The sequence below is a fragment of the Corvus cornix genome, chromosome 1A (assembly GCF_000738735.6).
Source record: "Corvus cornix cornix isolate S_Up_H32 chromosome 1A, ASM73873v5, whole genome shotgun sequence".
Taxonomy (NCBI): domain Eukaryota; kingdom Metazoa; phylum Chordata; class Aves; order Passeriformes; family Corvidae; genus Corvus; species Corvus cornix.
In genome coordinates, this window is record NC_047057.1 from 63,059,224 (window position 1) to 63,085,156 (window position 25,933).

At 40.9% G+C, this 25,933-nt stretch overlaps 1 protein-coding gene across 1 annotated transcript in view; it reads right to left on the reverse strand.

The window, feature by feature from the left end:
- Positions 1–25,933, reverse strand: part of VWF (von Willebrand factor) — a 123,618-nt gene that overhangs the window by 19,867 nt on the left and 77,818 nt on the right. The window contains exons 31-43 of the mRNA XM_010410249.4: positions 24,167–24,310; positions 22,866–23,030; positions 20,571–20,614; positions 16,069–16,246; positions 12,996–13,216; positions 11,859–12,051; positions 10,870–11,211; positions 7,512–7,717; positions 5,104–5,206; positions 4,932–5,006; positions 4,302–4,406; positions 3,628–3,833; positions 2,012–2,161 (exon numbers count right to left, since the gene is read on the reverse strand). Of these exons, the coding sequence (XP_010408551.4) occupies positions 2,012–2,161; positions 3,628–3,833; positions 4,302–4,406; positions 4,932–5,006; positions 5,104–5,206; positions 7,512–7,717; positions 10,870–11,211; positions 11,859–12,051; positions 12,996–13,216; positions 16,069–16,246; positions 20,571–20,614; positions 22,866–23,030; positions 24,167–24,310 (2,132 nt within the window). The remainder of the gene's footprint in view (positions 1–2,011; positions 2,162–3,627; positions 3,834–4,301; positions 4,407–4,931; positions 5,007–5,103; positions 5,207–7,511; positions 7,718–10,869; positions 11,212–11,858; positions 12,052–12,995; positions 13,217–16,068; positions 16,247–20,570; positions 20,615–22,865; positions 23,031–24,166; positions 24,311–25,933) is intronic.

Here is a 25,933-nt window from a genome sequence, read left to right on the forward strand (position 1 = left end):
CCAAGGCCTGGGTTGGAAGGGACCTGAGAGATCATCCCATTCCCACCCCCTGCCACAGGCAGGGACACCTTCCACCAGAGCAGGGTGCTCAGAGCAGCAGGTGCAATTCCTGCAGGGATCATCTGCTTGTTTTCTCAGAACTTTGTAAAGACAAAAGAGGACAGAAGTATCCACAGGACTCTGACACGCGACAAGGCAAATCCACATGTGGTTTGCAAGTGGGAAGTCAATATTTGCTGCTCAGCTCCTCACAGAACTGAGGGGTTGGTTCATTTAAATGAAACATCCACTTTTATCCATAGCATTTCTTAACACTCTAAAGCTACAGATACGATTTGAGTTGAGTTTTGCCATGCTAAGGACAACAGTAGCACATTCCATTCATCAGCATGAAGAAGCTGATACATGTTGTGGGCTTTTTAGGGATTTTTTCCTCTTCTTGTGTAGCCAGATTAAAAAAAACCCTCCAAGCTGTTTTCACAGAAGTCATATGACACTGTCAAGAAAGATACTGCACAACTTTAACAGCTGGCAATGAAATTAATAACCAGGAGCAGCAGAGAGTCTAAATATCATCCTAGTAATGATGCACGATTAAAGTATGTATTTGACATCAATACAACTTTCAATGCCATCTAATCTGAACTGAAAAATAAGTTTAAGGTCAATTCAAGCTGGATGACAGCACTGCTGATGTCCTTGATATGTATATCCACTGAATCAGGAATAAGCAAAGGAAAAAAATCTGAGCTATCCAAGTAGTCCAACAGTTAGAGTTTTGGTTGTCCAACCTTGATAACCGTTAAAGGAGGAAAAGAAAGGACAAAGTCACAAAAAGAACTTGCATCATTTCCACCAAGTCTTGTCATGTGTTTTTAACCAGATTTTTTTGATGATGCAATGTCAAGGAACTGTAGCTCTGCATTAATGAGATTTTATTGGAATAACAAATTATTGATAAATTATTGCTGTGAGCTGAAACACAGCCAGATACTTTAGATCTAATATTTCATAAAAATTGCCATAATAGGGACAAGTCTTTTCTACACAGGGAAACTGAGGATTCTCTTGCAAAAGTTAAAAACTCTCACATCTACTCACATGCTTTTTACTGCATTTGGCATACTCAAACTTTCTCAGCAAACTCTGCACTTGCTTTGTTGGTTTTTTCCTAATGGATTGGGGTTTTTTCATTGGTTCTAGAGAATGATGCAATATTTAAGATCCAAGAGGATCACTGAGTGCAACTCCCAGCCCTGCACAGACACCCCAACAATCCCAGCCTGTGCATCCCTGAGAGCGTTGTCCAAATGCTCCTGGAGTTCTGGCAGCCTTGGGGCCGTGCCCATTCCCTGGGGAGCCTGTTCAGTGCCTGATTACCCTCTGGGGGAAGAGCCTTTTCCTGATATCTGACGTAAGTCACATTCCTCTACCAACTCTTTGTACCAATTTTCTGTCTATTCCTGTTTGACCATCTGAATCAATATAACAAAGTGGCTCACGCTTCCTTTGCAGACTTCCAAAAGTAAACCACGGGGTTTTATAGGATGTAGCAGATGTCTGAGCACAATAAAGGCCCCAGCATGAGGTGTTATTACTGCTACAATGGGCAGAGATGAGGAACAGACAGAGCTGAAATGGGAACTTCAGAAAGTGAACTTGAGCTAGAACAGACATTGGCAATTGAACTTCAGACATCATGAACATTTATTGAGCAAGTGGTGTAAATGACAGACACTTCAGGATGCAGTTTTTCTTTCATCAAAATGTGACATGAATTTGTCACTGATTTTCTTGGCAGCAGGATGCAATCCTAACCAATAATCCTAAAATAAAGTCAATAATGCTCAGGCTAATTCTCTTAGATTCTGCTCCCAAGATAATCCATTGTTACAAGACTTATTTTTCTATTTTTCTCTGGTTTCTCTCCAAACAAGGAGGCTTAAAAGGGATCATTGCAGGTCCCCACCAGGGCTCTGCTGGTTATTGCACTGGTTTAAGTGTTACTCACCCGAGAGCAGAACGTGTCACATTCTTTGTCACGACACTCCGTCATCTGAAGTCCTGTAACATCATCCCTCACACCGGTGCAAGAGCATTCCCTGCACCCATCTTCCCAGGTTGTCCCAACAGGATAGACTATGTTGTTGTGCACACACACCTATTAAATGCAATAATTAATACATTAAAGAGCACACTGCTGCTGTCAGGGCAAACTGCCAGCTCCAAAAGGCTGCATTTTAGGGTGTGAAACCAACCATAAACTTTCTGGAATATTTTGAACCCCTTAGAAATGCTACTGGTCTTAAAATTTCGGTCATTCTGTTGAGGAAAGGAAAAGTAAGTGTGAGAAAAGCTATTGTTTTATACAGAATAAATGGGAGAGTTTTATCTGCAGTCAGTGGAGTTGCCCAGGGACTGACTCAGTTTGCCTGTAAGAACAATGTGACACAATATTTAGGGATAATAAGCAGTGAGTCCTGCAGAGGGAGCCTTGCATGCAAAACTTTTTCCAGCTAAACCATCTGATCTGAAGAGATCCTGCTTGGAGCTTTCATCTTCTTGTATCCTCAAGCCATCACAGCTACCCCAAAAGCAGAGCCATCCCTTATATTGAACTTCCTATTAGTAAATTTTACAGCTTGGTATTAATGAGAGAACATAATTTAATTTTATAGATAGAGCAAGCAAGTCCCAGAGACATAAAATGAATTATGCAAGGTCGTGAACTCCTTAGAAATGGACAATAAAAGGTAGATCTCCTGAGCTGCAAGACAACATAACCCTATATAAAGGTTTAATGAAAAAGTTAAATTGCCTTGCAACCTCTCCTCTAAGCAACTTTATCTTAAAGGTTAACAAAATATAACAACTTAATAAAAGGTTGGCAAAATAAGAAAAATATGCCCTCGTGAAGCTTGAGCAGAGTCAGGTATTAATTTGGCAAAAACTTAAAAGTGGCAATATAGGTCTTAAAAGATACAACACCTTCTCAGGCAGAGACAAAGGTAATCAATGAGCACAAAGAATTTTAGGTCTAAGGTGTACCAAATGTCAATAAATTTAGTATGGGATTGGAAGAATATACAGTAACTGTAGTGGCTCCAAAGTATGTGTCTCTGTTATCTGAAAACAAATTAAAAATTACCTCTGAAATTCCTGAGGTTTGAGACACCTTTAAGTTTGAAATGCTTTTTGTTTATATCATCTCAAAGTTACAAAAAATGGACTGGTTATGTCAGAATACACTACTGTAATAAAAAAAGCAACAGCATGAAGTAATAGAGTGTTTCTTTCAGGTACTTGCAAACCAAAAACGCCCTGGCATCATTTTCCAGCAGTCTCATTGGGGGTTTATTATCCTTTTATCAAAATGTAAAATAAATTTGTCACTGATTTTCTGGCAGCAGGATGCGATCCTAAAACAATAACCCTAAAATAAAGTCAATAATGCTCAGACGAATGCTCTTAGATTCTGTTCCCAAGATAATTCATTGCTACAACATTTATTTTTCTGCTTTTCTCTGTTTCTCTCTAAACAAGCAGGTTGCCTGCTTTCTCTGGTGCTGCCACTCCATGTGGAAAAAGACACTCTCATCCATGGAAAAGACATTTCACTTCCCTTACCCGGTCTGGAACGCAGGTGGTTGACACACAGCCACAGTCATTGGTGAGAGACTGGGAGAGATACCCCAGAGGGCAGCTCACTGTGGAGTTCCTACAGCTGCAGGTACACTCATATTTATCACAGCACTCGGTCTTGACAACGGTCAGTGTCCGATGCGACGGGCAGGAGAGCCTTGGGAAAGAGCTGCACATTTCCCTGTTGCAGGCTGGCAGGAGAAGGTGGGCACCGTGTCAGGCTCATGGATTTTCAGAGAGCTGCCAGTGAACAGGACAGTTCTCTGGCAGCAAGGCATTAATCACTACCTCAAACTGTTATAAATCTCCTTAAAGCCTGAAGAGTAATGCAGATATAAAAGGCTCGGGTTCAGGAACTCAGCAAAGTTCCTGCCTTGCCAAAAAAATTCTTGTCTCATACACAAACAAGAAGATTTATAAAATAAGCATCAGGGTCAGAGAACACATGTCCAAGAGTAAAGTGTTTCTCTTGTCCTTAATTTGAAAGTGTACTCAAAGTGCCAACAATACACTTATGCCAAGTCTGGGAAATCATTACATGTCCATTGGTGCCAAAATTAAACCTTTCAGAAGGGGAAAAATAATGCCTAAAGGAAGTTGTCAGTGCTGCTCAAATGCAGCGTTCCAGTGTCACTCCCTGCTAGGAAAAATGATCTTACCACATGTGTAATTTGGTCTGCATTCTCCGGGGTTGGTCAGGGCAAGCTGCAGACCAAACTCGCAGACAGGGGCAGGAGGCAAATCACAGGAAACCAGGTCACACACTGAGAACAGAAAATCAGAGAGTGGGTAAAACCACGCCTAGTCAGTCCTCAAGAAAAGACACACACACAAATGCACATCCCCATTAAACTCACACTCAATTGCTGTTTTAAAATATGAAGTACATTAGAGTTCAACAGGTCACAGTTTGTTTTCAAAATAGCTTAGAGAAAAGTTCAAGCTCGGGTTATGGGGATTAAGGTTCTAATGTTATATTTAATGGGCAAATATAGACCATGCAAAAATAAACGCTTGAGGAAAAAAAACCATTCTAATGTCATCTAGACAAAAACAAATTGCTCCATTCCCTTCCTTATCTATTACAGAAAGAGGGACGAAGTTGTAAGTGAATGAAGACTCATATCCTTAAGAGCTGTTTGTTTTCCACACAGATGATTGTACAATCACTCAGTGATATCAAAAATGCAGCACTGAATTAAACATTTTTTTTTAAAGGGACTGTATACCTTAGAAATATCTGGTAAAAGTACAGACCAAGAAGATTCCAAGAATTTATGAGAACCTACCACACTCATACTCAGGGCAGCACTGGCCAGGGCCCCTGCGCAGACGAGCAACTTCACATGGACCACACTGGACAGCTAGAGAAAACATCCATAAAACAAGTTTGGATAAGAACTAGGAAACCAGGAACCAAAACATCAATTCAAGTGCAATCACAGAGCTAAATGAATTTACGTTGGACAGTTGGGCAGGGTCGGACCGTGCAGTTTATCTTCTTGTTATCGAGACACGTGCAGATCTTGCAGGGCTCACTGTCAGGAATCCATGTTTCCATGTGCTGCATGGAAAAAACCCCAACAGAGTGTGAGAAAGAAATCCAATGTTCTGGTCACTGGTATGTTGGGACGGAAGGATGGGAGGGGGTGAGGGTGAGTAACATTAAGCTGGAAAATCAGAAGATTTATGAAGATTCATCTATGAAGGGTTGGTTACTCTGCTACCAGTAAGAAACTAAGGAGACACATAATTCTGAAATGACTGTAGTGTGCCAATTTAGCAAAAGATGTAAAAAATGTGTGAATGGGATGAGGAATTACTATTGTTTTAAGTGTGAAAAATGCTCAGATATAAATGCAATTGCAGGCTATTGTGAGTAACAGTGGACTGGTGCAACTACATACCATGATTGCGTGTTCAGTAGTAATAAGGGAAACAGCATTATTTTGGGAAATACAGAGAAGTGTCTGCTTTCCCAAATTAGTAGGACTTCAACACACAGAAATACATAGTGCATATTTTTACATTAAGAATATTTGGAGTGTCATCACTTGACTCTCCAGTGGACTGAAGACTGGGAAAGCACTCTAGCAACTCTAAAACTGAAACCATCACTGTGGTGACTACCTGGGGGTAATGAGCACATTCAGAAACCACCAGTAAAGAGAATAATTTTTCAATAACTGCTCCTTCCCACGAGAGAGGAAATCATTGATATTAAAGCTGCAGTTGCCCACACAAAGCTATGCACCTTTAACACCCATGTGAATAGGGAGGTAAGAGTAGAAAGATGCATTGTCAGACATTTTAATTTGCACAACGAATCCAGTTCTGGGGGAGAATGTGTAGAGTAGGTCAGGATGCTGTCATCTGGAAAACTCTGGAGCATGGTTTAAAACTAACAGTCTGCTGAGCCCTTTAGAGATAAGAAGAAAAAAAAATGACAAATCTAAGCATACTGCACCTAAACTCAGGGATAGTTACACGTTTTAAGCCAGTCTGTGTGAGTGTCGGGACTGAGAATCCCATAAGCCCAAACACAATCTAGGGTAGAAAAGAACAGAGGAACAAATACCAGGGGAAAAGAAGGAAGTTAAGGAAATCCTGACCCAAGTGCCTGGTGTATTGCTCACAAAGCTAAGTCTGGAGTGATGGAGAAGCAAAATGGCTGTGTGAGCTGATCCTCCCCTGTCCTCCGCCTCCCCAAAAATCTCATTAAGAATCCAAAGCCCACAAAATACTCCAATTAAAGTCTTTTCTCCTTCAAATCCTGTAACAAAAATGGGGATTGAAGAGGATTGGCTGATGAAGGTGCAAACTCCAAGAGTTGAGTAGCTGGGGGTGAAGAGGAACCACCTCTGTTACTTGGAACAGGGGACACGAGGAAGAGTTTGGAAGAGGGGACACACTCACTGCATGATGCTGGAATCAACAGTGCCTTTCACTGCAGTCTGGTACCCAGCACCCATAGCTTTTCCCAGTCCCATACTGCCACAGAGAGGGCTGCCTTAACTGAGCAAAGTGGATTTCCAGTAAAACTAAAAGGATGAATTTCATCGAAGGAATAATTGTCCACAAAAAAAAATTATATATATATATATACATATATATATAGACAAATACCACTTGACATAAGGTTGACTTGGTCTCATTGTTCCCCACCAACCACTGGAAATATTTTATACATGAGTTGGAAAGGACCCAGAAGGATCTTCCAGTCCAGTTCCTGGCCCTGCACAGACACCCCAACAATCCCACCCTGTGCATCCCTGAGAGCAGTGTCCAAACACTCCTGGAGCTCTGGCAGCCTTGGGGCCGTGCCCATTCCCCGGGGAGCCTGTTCAGTGCCCCAGCACCCTCTGGGGGAAGAACCTTTTCCTGATATCCAACCTAACCCTCCCCTGACACAGCTCCAGCTCTTCCCTTCGGTCCTTTCCCTGGTCACAGGGAGAAGAGTTTGATGCCTGTCCCTCCACAGCCCCTCATGAGGATTTCAGTGAGCTTTGCAAAGACAATACAACACAAGTAAAGGATGCAGATTTATGATTAAATTGTCATTGCTCATAAAAGTCTGCTGAATGGAGATGTTTATCTTGGTAAATATTCACTTATGCCATCATTCCTCCTCTCTTTCCTCTAGACCTCCCTCCACATGGAATTGTCATGCCTTGCCAGGTCTGTACAGTCCCAGCTGTGATCTTTATATCCAGTCCCAGCCAATTTCACACTAGGGGAGCTAAATGGGGCTAGCAGCCAGCAGAGTAGGAGGAACTGAGCTAGAAAATAAAGTATCCAAAGGGAAAACAGATTTACTTGCAAAGGTGTGAACTCCAACCAGTGCCAGAGGTTCCTGTGCATGTAGTTACCTGATGGTGTGTGCCATCCTCACTGACACACTGAGTGCAGACTTCTTCACTAACACAGCTGTCACCAAAAACCACCTTTCCCTCTGGGCAGAAGCAGCCTTCTGTGGGATAATCCTTGCAGACACTGACTTTGGTATTATTCTCGCAGCTCTTCACGCAGGCTGTGCGGCAGTGGTCGTATGTCAGATATGGGGCACATTTCATTGCTGAGCAAGACAGAGAAGAAAACATCACCTTTTTCTAAAGAGATCTAAAGAAATGCAGATCAATCTTTCCACTCAAGCTTTCTTTAGAATTCTTTCAATTTTAGAAAGCCATCATCCAATGGATGGATCTGGTCCCTTGCAGCACAAATCTTGTTTCCAACACTGGGCTACAGACACAAGAATTTAGAACCTTATGTCTATGGTAACAGTGCATGGTTAAGAGATAGCCCAGACTAAAGCATTAAAGAAAGATTTTTTTTTTTTTTTTTTTTTTTAAACTTGATAGGTTGCAGTGTTCCCATACAACTAAAGAAAGCTAACAAACAGAACATTTTGGTGCTTCAAAACTGAACCTTCTGGATTTCTGCATCTTTTTAACTGAATTGCCTTATTAACAGAATTAACTGAATCAAGGCAAATTGCATAGCCCTGTAAGCCAACAGAAATTTTTTACTGATATGTTCACAAACCCTAGGATATTTTCTCTAAAAGCAAACACAAAATTAGGGCTACAGCTATTCAAAAAAACTAGGGACACAGCTTCCATACTGTGCGTTCCCTTAACTCTATTTTTCTCTACAGCTTCAATTAGAAAAAGTGTTTCTTATTTCCCAGTCTGTGACTGCTGTGAGGTTTGTAAAACTTTCTTTCAGTCCCCTGACAAAAAACATTGAAAGAAAACCTGAGCTCCCAAACAAACAAGAAAACATTCATCAGCTGAACTGTCTGCACACACCCTTCTAGCAGCCAACAGAGACAGAAAGGAAATGTCTTTAATATTAACCCTTTCCATGTTAAAGCCAATTATTTCATAGAACCATAAAATGGCTTGGCCTGGAAGGGACCTTAAAGAGCATCTCGTTCTACCTCCCTGCCATGGGCAGGGACACCTTCCACTATCCCAGGTTGTCCAGAGCCCCATCCAACCTGGCCCTGAACACTGCCAGGGATGGGGCAGCCACAGCTTCTCTGGGCAACCTGTGCCAGGGCCTCAGCACCCTCACAGGAAACAGTTTCTTCCTCATATCCCATCTAAACCTGCTCTCTGTCAGTGTGAAGCCATTCCCCCTTGTCCTGTCACTCCAGGCCCTTGCCAAGAGTCTCTCTCCATCTTTCCAGTAGCCTCTTCAGGCACTGGAAGGCCACAATGAGGTCACCCCAAAGCCTTCTCTTTTCCAGGCTGAATATATCTGAATTACAGAAAGTATATTCACCCCCCCAGGAAGAGCAATCAGGAAGGATTTGACTGCTTGGAATGTCCCAATAGGGCATGACAAAACCCCAAATAAAAATCTACAGAAATGACAGGGATTCAGTGGATTGGGAGGAGGGAAGCAGGTAACCCAGAACTGTGCCACTGCTATTAAACATGTGAGGGTAGAGTGATTTAAGCCATGCTGTCTATTTAGTCAATAATGTAACTTGGATAAATCAAATGTTGACAATTTAAATTTTTGGCAATTGCACACAGGCACCTGCTGGAAGAAAGATGATGATGTTATTGTTAGGACACTTAAGACTTTTATGCAATTAGTGTTAAAATGAGCAACTCTTTGCCTATTCTTGCACAGGCTGTGTAATCAGATAGGAATCTGAAAACTGCATAGAGTTATTAAAGTAATATGCTGACATCCAGCTTTGGACATTACAATTTGCAAAGTCTGACTGAGGCACTGACTTTGGAAAATGGCTGGCAATGTTCTCCCTCTGCTTTTCAGGACTATACTCCAAACAGACTGTGTTCAATAACCTATGATCCTGGAAAGATTTTCCAAACATCAACTGGAGGGTCAGGCCAAATTCACATTGACATTCTTAACTTCCTACCCATCATTCCTTCAGTCTGAGTTTAAAACACGAAAAAAAGCCTTTGTTTTACACTTTTTTTTTTGGTATCATGCCTTTAGGATGCTGGTTCTCCAGTTCTGAAATGAAAAGTATCCAGAGAAAGAAAGCAAAGCAACAAGAAACAACTCAACTACAGAGGCAGGATGTGAGAAAACCAACTGGGACATCAAGACACTCTGTGAGGAGGTAGCTGGTAAAGAAAATGCCTACACACACCCACATCTAAGGCACTTGACTAAACCAGAACACTAAGGGAATATCTGAATGGCTGCTACCATCACTGCAGAAAGGCTAACAGGAGAAGGTGTAGAATAAGCCACCTCAAGAGTTACTTATTTGTACTTAATGATACCTTGCATTTTTGGCAGATCTTTAGGTATGCCTCCTAATAGGGCTTTCAGGAGAAACAGGAACAAAAATAAAGGAAGAAAAAAAACAGGAAGACAAAGTAAAACTACTTGTCTATGAGAATTTAGGAAAGAAGGTATACAAAGTAACAGCAGTCTGAGTTTGGAACTAGCATGGGTGTCTTGCTTGCCTTGGTTGGGTTCTGGTAATGCGCCAGACTCACATCCTGCTACACTGCTTCCCCACAGCACAAACTTTTCACCTCGAAAACACAAGCAAAACCCAGGCAGAAGGAGAACCAGATTTGCAAAGCAAATTACAGCTGGTTCAGTCAGCCTAGCCAGTATGTCCTGGCAAGAAATGACACCACAGAGAGAGGCCATTTCCCCATTTTTCCCTGTAGTAGAAACTTAAAATCACACTGGCTCTTCTACCACATTCTCAAAGTTTCAGCTTTGATGGAAATGGGAGGAATTTGTGAAACTGTTACAAAGAAAAGTCTAATTTTGTGCCAGGTATGACAGTGATGGGCTGGGAAGCAGTTCCACTAGTCCAAAGTATGAGTTTCTCTGTCCACCTGAGATCCTCCAAAGTCTGTATCAAAGCAATGATATCTGATACTAAAACAGCCTGGCAGACTCTCAGCCCAAACCTGGTGCCACAAAGGCTCAGTGGTTGCAGAGTCAGGTACTGTCACACAGCTGTGGGTACCTGTTCAGAGAACCTTTATTTCCCTCTAGCCTGGAATTTTACCAGTTAGCAGTTTACCAAGAAAGACTTCATTCATAATATTCAACTTAGTGGATGACCAACCAGTTATGAGATCTGCAACACCACTTGTACAATAAACTTGATCTGGAACTTCTGCAGCATTCAGAAAATTAATATTACACTGATGAGATGTCCCAAAGCGGGACAATTTCTGTATCAGTTTTAGCACAGAGTAAAACTCTTACGGCAAAGCTCGGGTGCTCTCCAGTCTACGCAGATGCCGTACTCCCTGCAGATGTGAGCGTAGGAAGTGATCATCTCACAGGCTTCCTCCTCGTAGCAGCTGCTCTCCATGCAGCCCTCGTAGAACATGTTGGGGGAGATGATCCTGTGGCACTCCTCAAAGAGCTGTGAGAGCAGGAGGTGGCAGCGGCTGGGCGCGCTCTCGGAGCACCTGTCCTCCCTCCGGCTCTCACAGACCTTCCCTGGCTCTGTCACTGTCCAGTCCTGGATGAACACACTGCTGTCAGCAGTGACAGAGCCATTGCGCAGTGTGAAGTCATTGACGTGGTTCTGGTCACACAGCCCTGGCAGGGTGAGTAAAAGGAAAAGAAAAACCTCTGAAGAATCAGCAGTAAAATAAACCTAGAGAAAAACAGGGATGGGACAGATGACAGTGGTTGCGGCGGCTCGAGGAATTCATGATATTCCTTATAGCTGTTGTCAATAGAGGCATAAATACCCTGGGTCTTGTCTCCCCTTTCCTCACTAAAGGAGGTACAGGTTATGTCACAGAGGTACAATCTCCGTATAGATTACACCACTGAGGATACCGTAGAATTAACTCGCCCAGGTAGAAGTTCCCCTCTCAAAATTTTCACCTTCACTGCAAGCATATTTCTCACATAAATGTATTTGTAAGAATCTAAAACTAAACCCACATCCAAAAAAAAAAAAAAAAAAGAAAGCACAAATCCTTGAAAAGATAACTTGAAGCAAGAAAAACGAGAGAGCTGACTCTCCTGTTCTTTCTAAGGTATTACTAGGCATAAGTGAGCTGTTACATTGGTGATAGGAGCAGGAAAACCCACACAGATTTGCAATATTCCCCCAAAAATGTGGGACCAGTTCACCCAGAGAATTTACAGATGTGAAGATTCTCAAATAGCAATAAAATAAATAGAAGTTCAAGCCCAAGTAGGAAGCTGTTAAAACTATTAACTTTCATACTTACCACAAAGCCCTTTTGTTCCTGAAGAAAAGCTCCTTGAATTAAGTTTAAGAATAAATTCATTGTTTCTTGGAGTAAATGTGAGATTATGTCCAAGAAGGGAGAACTTGATTTCATGCATAATTTCTCCATAGACAGCGATTTCAAACAAGCTGTTGGAATAGGGGATAAGAACCCCTTCACCATTAACAGACACCTGTTTCAAAAAAAGGTGAGGTCGTCACATCAGTTCTAGCAAGCAGTTACAAATCAACCTAATTTTACAGCTGAAGCACATTTTGACGTGACAAATACCTGAAGATCCCACTGAATCTGGACCTAAGAATCAATTTTTTCAGCTAAAGCTTTCTATTGAGGCTAAAAACATACAGAAATACTTGACTTTCATCCTGTGAATTACATTAAAAACTCTTTCAACATTTTCCTATATAAGTGCACCCTTTGAGCATCACATTTTTACAGGCTAACAGCCTCATGCTGTGAGGTTCAAATGCTGCCTCAGTGGAAGTCAAGGCTGTCCAGCACCATGCAGAACTTGGTGCAGGTATTTTGGTCCATCCTATTTTGATACACAAGTCAGAAGGGATCATTTTGGCAAGTTAACCAACTCCTGTATGTCTGTCTGAGCATATGGAGGCTGAAAAATGGGTTGAGTTTGAGTATTCTCTGTCTATAACACAGAGGTACTGCACACTAAGCTGCCCTTTCTTTGAATGCTGAGGTCCAGCTGCACACAAGGTGAGAAGCAACTCCCTAGACCTTCAGCTGGCCAGTCAGGCACAGCTCTGTGAGGAACAGAGCACTCTCCCATGGACCAAAAAACCCCATAGTGTAAAGGACCTCTGCTAAAAGAGGAGAATCAGAGTGCAGTATGTCCTGTCTGTAATCCTGCCTTTCTGGCAGAAGTGTCAGGGAGACACTGCCAAATCCCTTGATCTTGACACTGGCATACCAGCACAATGGGGAGAACAAGAGGAGAAGTATGTCTGGCTCATTATGTGAACACTGATTGTATCACGAAATGTAGAAGAGATGTTCAAAATAGGCTGAAACTGGATCAAGGGAAGAAATTTGTCCCCATAACCTGAATTCTGCAGCACAAGCAGACAAAGCACAGATGAATTCATGGTGTTTCCTTACTGCCATGTCACTGAAGAGCTGCACTGCCACACCACGATGCTTCACTTCAATGGAGTCCATGCAGTTCATCCTGGGTGCTGCTCTGCATGGCCCTTCATGGAGCAGGACTTCAACATCGTGGTGCAAGTCTTGAAACAAGGTGTAGGAGCAGTTGCCAGTCAGCTTAAAGTTCAGCCCATCAAAAGTGACAATGTGTTGAGATGAACTTCCTATACAGACACCTGAAAATAAACAACAACAAAAAAAACCCATGCAGGCATTTGTTTTTAAATTTTACTGTTTCTTCACAACTGTTGTGGGCATGGGGAACCAATTAATTGGGAAAGAGAGGAAGGTATGAATTGCAAATGCTGCAGCAAATCATTGACAAGAAACTTTGGTAAAATACTTCATCACATGTGGAGGTTTTTTGAAATATCTTTGTCTGGGAATAATAAGTATTACAAAAGATTTGGATAAGCTTGTAGAAAATCCCTTTGCCTGAAACTTATTCAATTGAATATGATTTAGTAATAGAGTTTATGTAAAAGTAAAACAAGGAATATCCCTTTGCTGTTTGTAGAAAGACTGTAACACACTGTTCAACCTTTGCAATGCATTATCTTCTGTGTTACATTTGATTCCAAATAACACTATTTCACTCTTATCAAACACATCACAAGTTGATACCCAGGGACTTTGTTTTTCAGACTGGAAACAGGAAAACTGCAGAGAAATAATAAGCACAGGGTGAACCAATGGCCAGCTGATAGCTCAGTGTTCTGGTCATTGGGTTATAAACACTTCCTTGTCTTCAAAAACTGGAAAGCAAGGAAGATTACGATCCCAGAAGAACCAAAACAAAACCTGATGGCTCTGGCTCATATGTTTTCAAATCTCTTGCTTAAAGGATAATAAGGACTATAAAAGCAATGCCAGCAAAACATGTAAGGAGGAAAATTACCATCGTTAATAATTCAGTACTTTGCTTGTAGCTGAGAATAATCTCTTTCCTATTCAATGACCTTCAAATTTAATTTCCTAGGAAAAACAGCAACCAGAGAGAGGGAGGAAGAGAGGGCTCCCTTTGGAGCACTGGAGCATCTTCAGATATTTTACTGTATCTGCTCATGAAGTTCATGTATAAATAACAATTAAACGAGTTAGCAATTAAACCATGGTTTGCAATCTTTACTTATTCATGGACATCTAGGAAAAAAAAATAAGGATGATGGGAATCCTTTTAAACTTCTCATAGGTTTCTGTAGCACAAAATGCACTAATGTGATCCATTTCAAAGTAGTCCAAGAGCACACAACAGCCATGAATCACATTGCAAATCCTGCTGCTGTAAAATCTGTAACTAGTTCGGCAAGCAAGCACCTTTGCAGTGTAACTCCTGAACCATCCTCTGAACTCAGATGACCTAAGAACACTTTTTCAAGGACTTCCTCTTTGCAGAAGCATTTGTCACATCACCCACACTGTCAAGCCATGGCTGGAAATTGTGTTTTAGGTCTCTAAATTAGTGAATAATGAGTCAATTTAGCAGCATTTTTATGGGTGGCCTAACCAGCCTCCTTCCATAACAAGAGAGATGCTGCCTCACACTGAGCTCCTACTCAGCACCTCCTCTGTTATGCCCATCTCTGTTTTTCTATTGCTGTGAGTTTTGTGTCACACAGCACCAGAATCAACCTTTCCAGCTGCTAAAGATTTTGTTTCAGTTGGCACAGAATCACCCTGGTTGCACTGAGCAATCATTAAAAGGACTTGACCCATGGGGTTTTTTAATCAGCTGGAGGGGGTTGGGGATTTTTTTTTCCCTCCTTCTGTAGCATGAAAACTTTTTACTTTTCCCTCACAAGCTGTACCGCCTTCGGAACAAAAATATTTGGTATCATGCCTTATTAAATTCATAAAGAGATAAACAGTTCTTAGCTCATCTTAAACAACTCCAATGAACTATAGGGCTTTTCATGACAATCAGCTAATGGTATCAAAGGTTATTTTCATTTCATCCTTTCAGAAGGTTTTATATGAAGGTTTGTCTTGCATGCCAAAAGTAATGCCCTAATGTTGCTGTGTGTTTAGGATCAAGAAATTTAATAAAGATGCACTTCTTATGGGTAGGTATCACTAAGCCTATCTTTTAAACATTATAAAATACTTATGACTATCCAACTTCTACTTTTTCAAAATGCAAAGGGTCTAGCTCATCAAATATACTTTTAGGATATGCCAGAACTCGGGGTGTAAAAAATTTTGTATGTCTAAGAATTCAGGGATCAAAAGCCAGCTATGTGCTTTGGTATTTCAAGCAGTGGCTGGAAGAAATTGTTCTTAAATCAGCCAGTTCAGCAGAGGACATTTTAAACTGAGATTATGTGTTGTGAAGAGGAGGTGTGTGTACATATATATATATATGGTTCTGATCTACTTTTAAGAAGTAAGCATATCAATTTAGATTTAAACTCACTTATTTTTTAATAAAAGGTTCACCAGCCTCAGGGCTGCATCCCTCTAACCCTGTAAATGTGAGCGGAGGCACTTAGTTCCTGTTCCTGTTAACCCAGCCGAGGCACCAATCACACAGTGTTCAGCTTTTTGCTCAGACACTCAGTGTGAGGTTATCTGGAGGCTGGGAGACTTTTTTGTTGATGTTTCTGTGCCACACCTGCTTGACTGAGGGCAGGCCAAATCCTCAAGCCCCGAGATGGAGCAAGAATACATTGCTTGCTTACAGCTTGCCGAGATAAATTCCTGGTTTCTTCCATACATCCTCCTTCCCAGCTCACACAGCTTTGGAAATCGAGTGTGACACTCCCTGATAAAACACTGTTGCTCTGTGAATGCAAAAGATAAGCTCAGAGTGGCCCTGAACTTGCAAGCAGCATTAGGCATTCCAGCATCAATGAGGCTCTCACGCTCCTAATTATTTGTTTAAATCACTGTACAACAATTAAACAGCAATTCCTCCCACCCCGGTCACCTCTGAAGTGTTCAATGGCTGAGAAGCTCCATTCAGCATTGCTTTCGTGGTGAAATATCTCAGGTGATGGGGAGGGAGAGGCACACGTGGACAGATACTCACATGGGCACATCCACCGGCAGCCGCAAGTTTCCTCCACCTTAACAGCAGGAAGGTTGCTGTGACACACAGGCTTTGGCATCTTCTCACAGTTGATGTGGTGGCTCTCAAGAACTGTGTAGTCTCCTGGGAAGCACGTCACAGTGTGGCACTGGTCTGGTAATGTCCATTTATCACCAGGCTTGGGAGGGAAACACAAATGTGCAACAATTGAAACCAAAAAATGCAAAGTTTGGCTGGTGTCACGGAATTACAGCCAGCAAGTGAAGTGACCCTGACAGCAGTGCTGCTCACATTAGCCTTGGAAAAATAAATAATGCAATCCAGTATATTAAGGGCTTCATGAGGATAAGAAAGTTTAAGTTAGAAACACTAAGAAGCGGGCGGAAATTCCAAGCTAAGATAACAGTCTACAATAGGAGATATTTTGTTCCAACCATCTATAGTTAGCATAGCCATCCTACAAGATGCATGCAGAGCACAGTCAACAAAGAATTGCCCTCAGCTTTACTTTAAATTTCAAATCCTTTATTTTTCATAAACCACAGATGGTCAGGGCACAGCAGGAATTAATATTTGTTCCAAACTAGGAAAGCGTGGAATATTGTAGTTATTTTATCAACAACTCTGAAACTTTAAAACAGCTCCTTTCTTCCCAAAGGGAAATTGTTCCTTTACCAGATCGGTGTTATTAGATGTACATAGTGGATTTCTAGAGCTAAAGAATTAAATGTGAAATATATTCCTGTTTTCTAAAGGACAGCCTGAATTTTAAGGCACCAGGATTATGTACTAATAAATGACAGAGAAATAGGTGTGGCCACAGTCTGGAGTGTCTCAAGATTCCTGTCTGCAAAATGCTGAGCTCTTTGGCCCCAGTCCTGCAGAGCTCTAAAGTCCATAAGTAGGCTGAATGAGTTTTAAAACAGTGTTCATCCCTGAGATGTACATTCCCAGAAATACCCCCAAATGTGGGAAACAGCACTTCCCAGAGCTCTCTCTGCAGAGATGAGTCCAGAACCACCAGTACAAGTGAGACTGCACTTCTGTGAGCTGGGTAACATTTCCTGATAGTCACAAGCAGAAATGTGGGGAAGAAAAGAGAATTGATACCGGGCATGGACATCTCCCATCCTGCCCTTCTCAGTTTAAACATCATTCCCATAAAAGAGCAGAAAAAAGGGATAAAATACCTAGGTAGCAACTAATTTACAGATGATTCTTGTCATTATGAAAGTATTTCTCTGTATCTCTGAGCTACGGGATACCATCAAGTGTAAACAAGAGCTGGCAGATTTGCAGCCACAAAAAATTACATATTTATTATTATTATTATTATTATTGTTTTTAAATTACATATTTTTATTATTATTATTTTAAATTACATATTTTTTTTATTATTATTATTACATACAAAGTTAATTTTCTGAACTTGTTTTATATGTTTCAGGACTTCAAGAAGGCAACTGGAAGTTGCTTAATACTTTTTTCAGGCTTGTGAGCCTAGAGGAAGCTGTGAAAAAGTAACAAGAGGAGCTTTAAGGACGGCAAAAGTATTTATATAGGAAGAGATAGAATGTTTTTTAATTACAGTTGTCTTTCCTACAACTCACTGAAAGTGGAGCACCTGGAACGGTACATATACAGCTGTGCAAGTCTGGCTTCCATACATATTTAATTGGTTTTATTTCACTCTTTAACAGGACATTTATTAGAAAACATCTAAGAGCTGGACAAGAAAAGCAAAGCACAACACATTAAAACAAATTAAAAAAAAAGTTGAGGGATAAAAAAACCCCAAGAATCCTGGTACAGAGGAAAATACAGGGACTCTGAAGACAAAGCCTAAATCCCAATTGATATGAAACTGTAGAAGCAAAAGCAGGACAGAAAGGAAAGCAAAATCAGGGTTTCAAGGCTGTGAAGGATAAGTCTGCCAGGACACTGCAGGAAGCCTCAGACTTCCTCTCTGAGGGAGCTCTGAACCTGGATGTGCACACTCTGTGTCTTGCTGTGCATCTGCAGGAGAGAGAGACCCACGCACCTCAACAGCTCCCTTGGCTGTTACCTCTTAGTTTAGATCAGGTTATTTGTTTGTTTGTCTGTTCTTTAAACCAAGAGCTGAACAATCCTAGAAAAGCCATGGTAATAGCTTAGGAATGTGGGTTTTGCCACCTTAAACAGCCTAGAAATGCAGATTGCTCTACAATTCACTTCATGAGGAAATATTACTATTATAAGACAAAAATCTACACTTCTATTATCACCTTTACGCCTGCTTATAAACTTCAAAACAAGACTAACAATGAAAACCAACTACATTTAAAAAAACCCTTAATTTATCATAATTGTTCTGATATTCTGTCACCTGGCAAATTAAAACATGAAACCAGTGGTTCTTTAGACAGCCTCTGTTTGGCACTCCTGCAGCTCCTTGCCACTGGATCTGATGAGTACTAGAAACTTCCAAGGATTCAAAGAACAAAACTATCAAGCACTATCAGATACAAAAAGGTGTCACTTGCAGCTCAGGGTGTCCCTGAGTAACAAATTTTTCATGGCTAGGACAGTTTTATACATATTTATTAACATTCCTTCCCTGGTTCCTATTTTTGGCCACACAATACAGGGGGTTGGATGGATTTTTGGCCTGACCCAGCACATTGGATCTGCTATCCTTCTGCTACTAACAATGACCTAATCACGAATATTCCTTCTACAGTCTCTTCCAGGGTAGGAGTAATAACAAAACAAACCAAGAAAATGTAACAAATCATATTATTCCCGATGCTGATAGGATTTAGGCTGAGATTTTTGATCCTGAGAACTCAGATTTCCTTGCAAACTGCAAGAGATCAGTTCCCACAATCGCCAGGTGCATGACAGACATCCCGCTTGGGGAGCTGAGCCTCCTGCAAGAATTCTCTGAGCAACGCCTGAAAGATTATGAATCTGATATAAAAGCCTGTGTTTTCTGAATCAGGGAAGGAAGAGCCTTGATTCTTCCTCCCTGTGGATTTATGGGCTGTGCTGGAAGAGGGGAACAGAACAGTGGCACCTTAGAGGCAGTGAGGCAGCAGGGAATGCTGCACCACAGAGGCAGGAACTTCCACAGTGTCCTGTAGCTTCCACAGGATGCTCCAGAAGGCTGTGGCCTCACAGTGCCTTCTAACACCTATTTTTCCTGGCTGACAGAAGAGGCAACTCAAAATCCCCCTAAAGGCTGCCATTTGAAAGTGTGGCTCATTTTTATATGGACTGGAGCCTGGCCTGTTTCCTTCTAAAAGCATTTTAGCCAGAACGGAAATTGTGCTTTAAGTTTATCACCCCCAAAAATGAAACCTGACATGTCTGAAATTCAAGTGTAGCCTTCCCAGCACTTATCTACACATACCTGTGTCTGCTTTGAGGAGCCCAGAGGCCTGGACATGTGCAGTTCAAACTGCACACAAGAATCTGATTCTTTTTTTGTTTTAATAAAGAAAGTTTTTCAAGTTTAGTTTTTGTTTGCTGGGGGTTCTTTTCTTAATTAAGTTGTCAGCCTCAAAGCCATCAGATTATGCTTAGTGTGTGATTTAGCTAAAGCCTTTCTGTGTTCTGACCAGCTGATTGACGCCAACCATGTAAGGCAGCTTTGACATATTTCCTCTGTTTAGATAATTCATACTCATTCATTAGCCACATCCTTCCTCACAGTCATGTCTTCACAAGGGAAAAATCAAAGGAATATTTTTAACGTACAGGAAATTCAAGATAAATCCTAGAGCAGAACTCATAACTGATCTCTACAAGAAAACATGGCATAAGCTTATGCTAATATTTTCAAATGCATGAAGTGACATATACTCTCAAAAACCTTGGCGTTTTACCTGAGATGAAGAACCTGAACCATTTATAACATCTGGAACATCACTTTCTTAGAGTGGGATCACTTTTGAGAGATCAGAAAAGTTTACTAATATTTCTGAGCATTTTCTCAGGATTAATAAGAACTTTTGCACAAACGAACTCCAAGAAACTTGACTCCATTGCTAAAGAGATGATTTTCCCTGGAGACATAACTATCACACAATAATTATCTTCCTGTAAAATTGTCAGAGGGAGAAGGGATTTGTAATTTTAGCAGAAGGACAGGGGCTGGACAATGATGTTGCCCCTGCACATGCACCTTTATATTTTGACCATGTGTAGCTGTCCCAGAAGTTTTCTCACCAGGAGATGGAAATGCATTTTTTGTTGTCAGGGAAGACAAACACTGTCACAGCTTTTGGTTCTGCACTGACTTCAGTAACATTCAACACTCTGCAAGATGAGGTGGTGTTAGAGGAAGCCTCCTCTGTGTGCAAAGTTATCCCACCAGTACAAAAGCCAACATTTTCCTCCTCCAAAAGAATTCTTAATATTGTCCCACACTTTTTGTTTCAGGTTATCTGTGAAGATATTCATGCTCTTGCATGAACTTTGCAACTTAAAAGCCAGATGGCCAACCCAGGCAATGCACTTACTTTCTTTTTGTTTCCATCCTCATCTATGCATTCTCTGACAGGGTCTGAAAGAGAAGCAGATATTTTTTAGTCATCCCACTCCCTTATCCAGCCTTTTAAGTGGTAGTCACCAAAATACAGATTGCTTACTTAAGCACTTGATTTAAGCTGTGGGAAGTGTGTGGGGGTTTGTGCTAGAGTATGTGAATCCCTACCTGAACACTGCAGGCATTTGTCCAAAGTGTACCAGAACAAGTCACAAAAGGCATAAACAATGACAGTGGTCCCAAAATACTCCGTGAGCAATAACTGGGCTGCAATTCTACAGCACTCCTTGAACAGACAGCTCTGCCCAGATAGTACTTAAAGGATGAACGTGGCTTTGGCTCTGAGACAGAGTCCAGCCTGACCTCAGAATCTTGTGATCCATTGAGAATATTCTGGGAAATTGGCAGGTAATGAGAATTTCCACACCCACACCCACATTTATGAAATACAGGAAGATCAGTACAGCATATCTATGCAAATAGCTGCAATAAGAACACTCAAATTCAGTTTCCTTACACTCAGGAATGACTGTGATGAGCAATTTTTTTCATATCATCAGTTAAATGGCCACAGGGTACCCACTGAATTGCAGTTTCTATGTTTGTGTGCTCTCACTACACACCTAAAGATATTTTGGAAGCAATTTCATATTTATACTATGGCATAACAAAGTCTCTAGGATATTAAAACCCTGACTAGCAAACTCTTTGTAGAATACTAGACTATGCTATCCTATATACACTCTCTGCTCTGTCTTTTCCAGGATAAGTAATGTATTTTGAAATCATTTAGGAACTCTTTTAAACCTTTTTTTAATGGTATTATTTTTGGTACACTTCCATACAAAAGGCAAGACTCCCTCTGCACGAGAAATCCAACTGTATGAGTCTAGAGGGGGAAATTATACTTTACAGATTGTATGAAATTTATATAAAACAAAACAGAAAAAAAATCCAAACAAAAATAAATCCTCACCAAAAAAAAAAATATATAGTTTTTTACCCCCTACCAAAGTCTTTACCATCAACAAAAGGGAGAGCTAAATTTCTCAGGTTTTAGGTGTTGAAGATGTCTATAGGTCAAGGTTTTTGAGCTGTTGGAAATGCTTTCATTAAATATACAAAGTTGTCACCTCTGGTACTGATAGGTTGTAGCACAGATTGCAATAAGAAAATAGTTACTGGTTTCAAATTCCTGCTCCCCATTCTGTATCTTGGATCAATGTAATTTACAGCAAGAAAAACCACACATTTTACAGTGTGAAGAGAGGAAATGCATCTTTAAAAGCTTATTTTAAAAGAGAGGAAAGAAAATGGCAGCTGTTTAAATCTAGAAAATGGCAGCTGTTTGATGCTCTGGAGAGATTTTAAAACGCCAGAAGTGATCCCAGCGGAGGCTGATCAGATATCTCCAAGCTGGGCTGTGAACACTCTGCAACTTCCTCATTCTCAGAGGTCCTTGGCTCTGCAAAAAAGTCCATTTATTGCAGTGGAGATGTAACTAAGCCCTAGTAATGCTGGCAAAAACCTGTGCAATGACTAACACCATGAGGCAGTGGCTTGTGGTGCGAACGTGTGGATGTTACTGTAACAGGAACAACAACAAGACGAGGGATAAATATCTATATCCACACAGGCCAAGGAGGCAAAAGAAGTAAAATCCTGGTCAGTGTTGAAGCAAGGTTCCTTAGAGGAGGAGTGTTGTCATCTACAAAGAAATGAATGCTTGTTTAAAACATTTTACACTTTTTTTCCCCGTCTTTGTTTCCCTGGGAAAGCTAATTCTTTATTATTTTTATTTTTGCCTTCTGTTTTGGCTGAATTTCCTGTAGACATACACACAACAATGCCTGAAAACTTGGAATCTTTACTCACAGCATTTCTGAAATGTGCCCCATTCATTCAGGACAACTCCAACTTTCCTGGTGTCCTTCAGTCACTGACCAGTCCTGAGTACTGATTACCAAGATTTTTATCAAGACTGATTTTTATCAAGATGGTAGCTTGAAAATTCAGGCCTAGCCAGTTCTAAAAACCTTGCTGGAATTGGGCTAATTGGAAGAGCAACTGGATACATGTTGAAAGGGCACTAATTTTGTTTCACACATAAGTGGTGGTGGTGGTCTAGGTCAGCATTTGTGATGGTTGTCAGGGAAACACTAACAAAGGAGCACCTGATTGCCTTCTAAAATCAAGAAAAATCATCCTGGCTTTGCATTTTGATTTTTGTGTTACACTCCAGACACAAGGCCACAATTTTTGGACTTACCCATGCACACTTTTTTGATAAATTCACTGTTCAATGTGATCATCGTGGATAAATCTTCGAAATTCTGGAGCTTCATGATTCTGTTAGCAGCAGATGGCCCTGCCAAAGTCCTTAGCTGCCCTTCATCATATCCATTCCCAATGCCAATTGGGAACAGGGATACCCCTAGGAAAAGAGAAGGAAAGGTTTGAAACAGGCAAGGCACAGGAGAAGGTCATTGCTCATGGATGTGGAGTGTTTAAAGGATGTGGCTCTTGGCAGCATGGTTTAGTGGTGGGCTTGGCAGTGCTGGGTTAATGATTGGACATGATGATCTTAAAGGTCTTTTCCAACCTAAAGATAATATAATTTTTTTTTTCATTTGCTTCCTAAAAAGAAAAGAAAAAAAAAAAAGAGCCAGGAAAAGCTTTTCTCCAACAGTTAATTTTCATGTGTTACTTGCATCATTCCCCAACATTGGCTTAAGGCAATGAAGGGCTGAAATGATGCTGCTCTAATCACATTGTTACCTAAGATGAGCTCCCAAGCATAATAAGATCATTCATGGGCAACAAAACACAGCTGCAGACTTAATGACAACATCTTCACTCTTTTTAAATGAAAAAAAAAAAAAAAAAAGAATCTCAATATGTTGTTTTCTTTCTTCAGTTACACGGTAATTGGATTATTTTCAAACCACTTAATTAAAAATAACAGTTGATAGTTGTTATACAGCCCATGCCTTATTCAATAGCTCCCAGAGCAACCTTCAAAGGAAGTCAAAGTTCCTCAGCTGAACACCTGAGGAAGCTGAGATACAGGAACAACAGCCAGAAAACTTGCAAATCATCAGGCAGCACATTGATATTAAAAGTAGATTCCTGTAGAGGTCAGTCCAGAACTTGATCAAAACCTCTAATTATTACTATTATTATCATCATTATTATCTTTATGATTATGATTATTGTTATTATTATTGTGAACCTTTCAAGTTTCACTGTACTGCAATAGTATTGAATTTATTATATTAGACCACATTTCTGTTATCCCTGCCTACCCACAGGATCTTGGAAAATGAAATGCTGCTGATTTGTGAGCGCTGTGGAAGCTGTTCAGCCTTAATTGGTCCTGAATTTCCCAGTAACTCAATGGCATCTTCACAAGGCACGTTTTGTTCAGGTCTGTTCTTTACCACATTACGCACGGTAACTCCAGAACTTCCATGAACACACCAGTGTCTTTATTTTCCATCTTTTGTTCTAGCTCACTACTTAAAAAGGAACAGCTCTACTTTAAAATAGTGTCAGTGAAATGAGGTTTACTGTTCAGTCTTGCAGAGTGTGCAGCAGCCTCCACAGCATCCCGTGAGCTCCCTGACACGATGACAATTGCGACCTTCGATGCGCTGGGTCTGCCCCCGTGGGATTCTGACATTGCATTCTGGACCACAAAATCAATGGCATTTCCTAGTAAGAAATGAGGAGAGAAATGAGAGATAGAATAGGAAAGTCACAGGAGACTACAAAACTAAATCTTATCTTGCTTTAGTGTGTTATGTTAGTAGGTAGTAAAAAATATTTAGTCTTAAAGGACTGTTAATGTCTGATTTATTGCAGCTACATGAAAGATCTCAGCCATTAAAAACCTTCCAGTATTATTAAGACATCCCAACACAGGAGGACCATCCTTACCTCCATCCCAATCTCTGAAGTGATGGGAACTTTACTACCTCTCCTTAGCCACGATAACAAAGTTATGCTTCTTACTTTAGTATTTACCTTTTCCAGAAGTATTGCCATCACTAAAGGATAGAAAACATATTCCTGCTTCCAACTTGCCGAGCAACACTGACATCCAGTGGCGAGCTGCTCCACAGCTTGGCAACATCCTGAGCTGTTCACACAAGTGGCTCTCGCTAGAAGATCTAGTGCTTCTCTAATTTCATCAATTTTCCCTATGGGTGTGAAAAACCTATCTTTCCTCCATACTACCAGCAACGTCTCCGAAATTCAAACTCTGTGTAATCCATAATACAACTGGGTGATCCATATTAAAATAAAAACAAAACGAAAAAAACCACACCAAACCCCAAAAAACTTGCAAAGAAATTCTACCTGAGCTACCAAACCACAAACTGGCTGAAAAGGGAAACTGCTGCCCCTTCATTTAACAGCTGTGAACACTCAGGCAAATTTTTGTTGATAATTATGACCTCAGCAAGAGAGCACTTTGTTAGTACTTGTATTTAGACATGTATTTGCACAAATATTTACACTGGGAATCATGATACGCAGCTTTCTTAAAAGCTCCTTTGGGCTTAGAAGTTATCAGGTCAGGAAGTAGAAATGAAACCAGGTGACTGATGTGACATTCGGGGCAAACAGTGACTGCTGAATAATAAACACTTGAAAGAGTATTTCCTCTGAGTAATCTGCAGTAACTGTAGAGCAAAAATAGGCTTGACTGAGGAATTCACTGTACAATTTATAATAACAAATGCATTTGTAAAACACTGGAAGTCAGCCTGTAGATAATTCACCAGCACAGCCCCAGTACACCCTAGCACACCTCAACACTTTGTACGTGATGACTTCTTGCACCATGTCACCCACACCTTTTCAATGATAGAAGCAAAAACCCTTTGCCCAAGCTGCTGCAAGCATGGACAAAGGGAATCTCACTCAGCACATTAGTTATTGATAAGGCTTGCAGAGCTGTGATTGTTCAGCTTACAGAAGGCTCCAAGGGAGACCACACTGCAGCCTTACAGTATTTATAGGAGCTTATAAAAAAGAGTGAGAGCAACTTTTTATAGTGGCAGGTAGGGACAGGACAAGGGGAACAGTTTTAAACTAAAAGAGGAGAGATTTAGATTTGATGTGATGAAGAAAATTTTTTTACTGAGAGGGTGCTGAGGCATCAGCGGAACAGGCTGCCCTAGGAAGCCATGGCTGCCCCATCCCTGGAAGTGCTCAAGGCCAGGCTGGATGGGGCTCTGAGCAACCTGGGATAGTGGAATGGGTGCCTGCCCGTGGCAGGGAGTCAGAATGAGATGATCTTTAATGTCTCTTCTAAACCAAACCATTCAC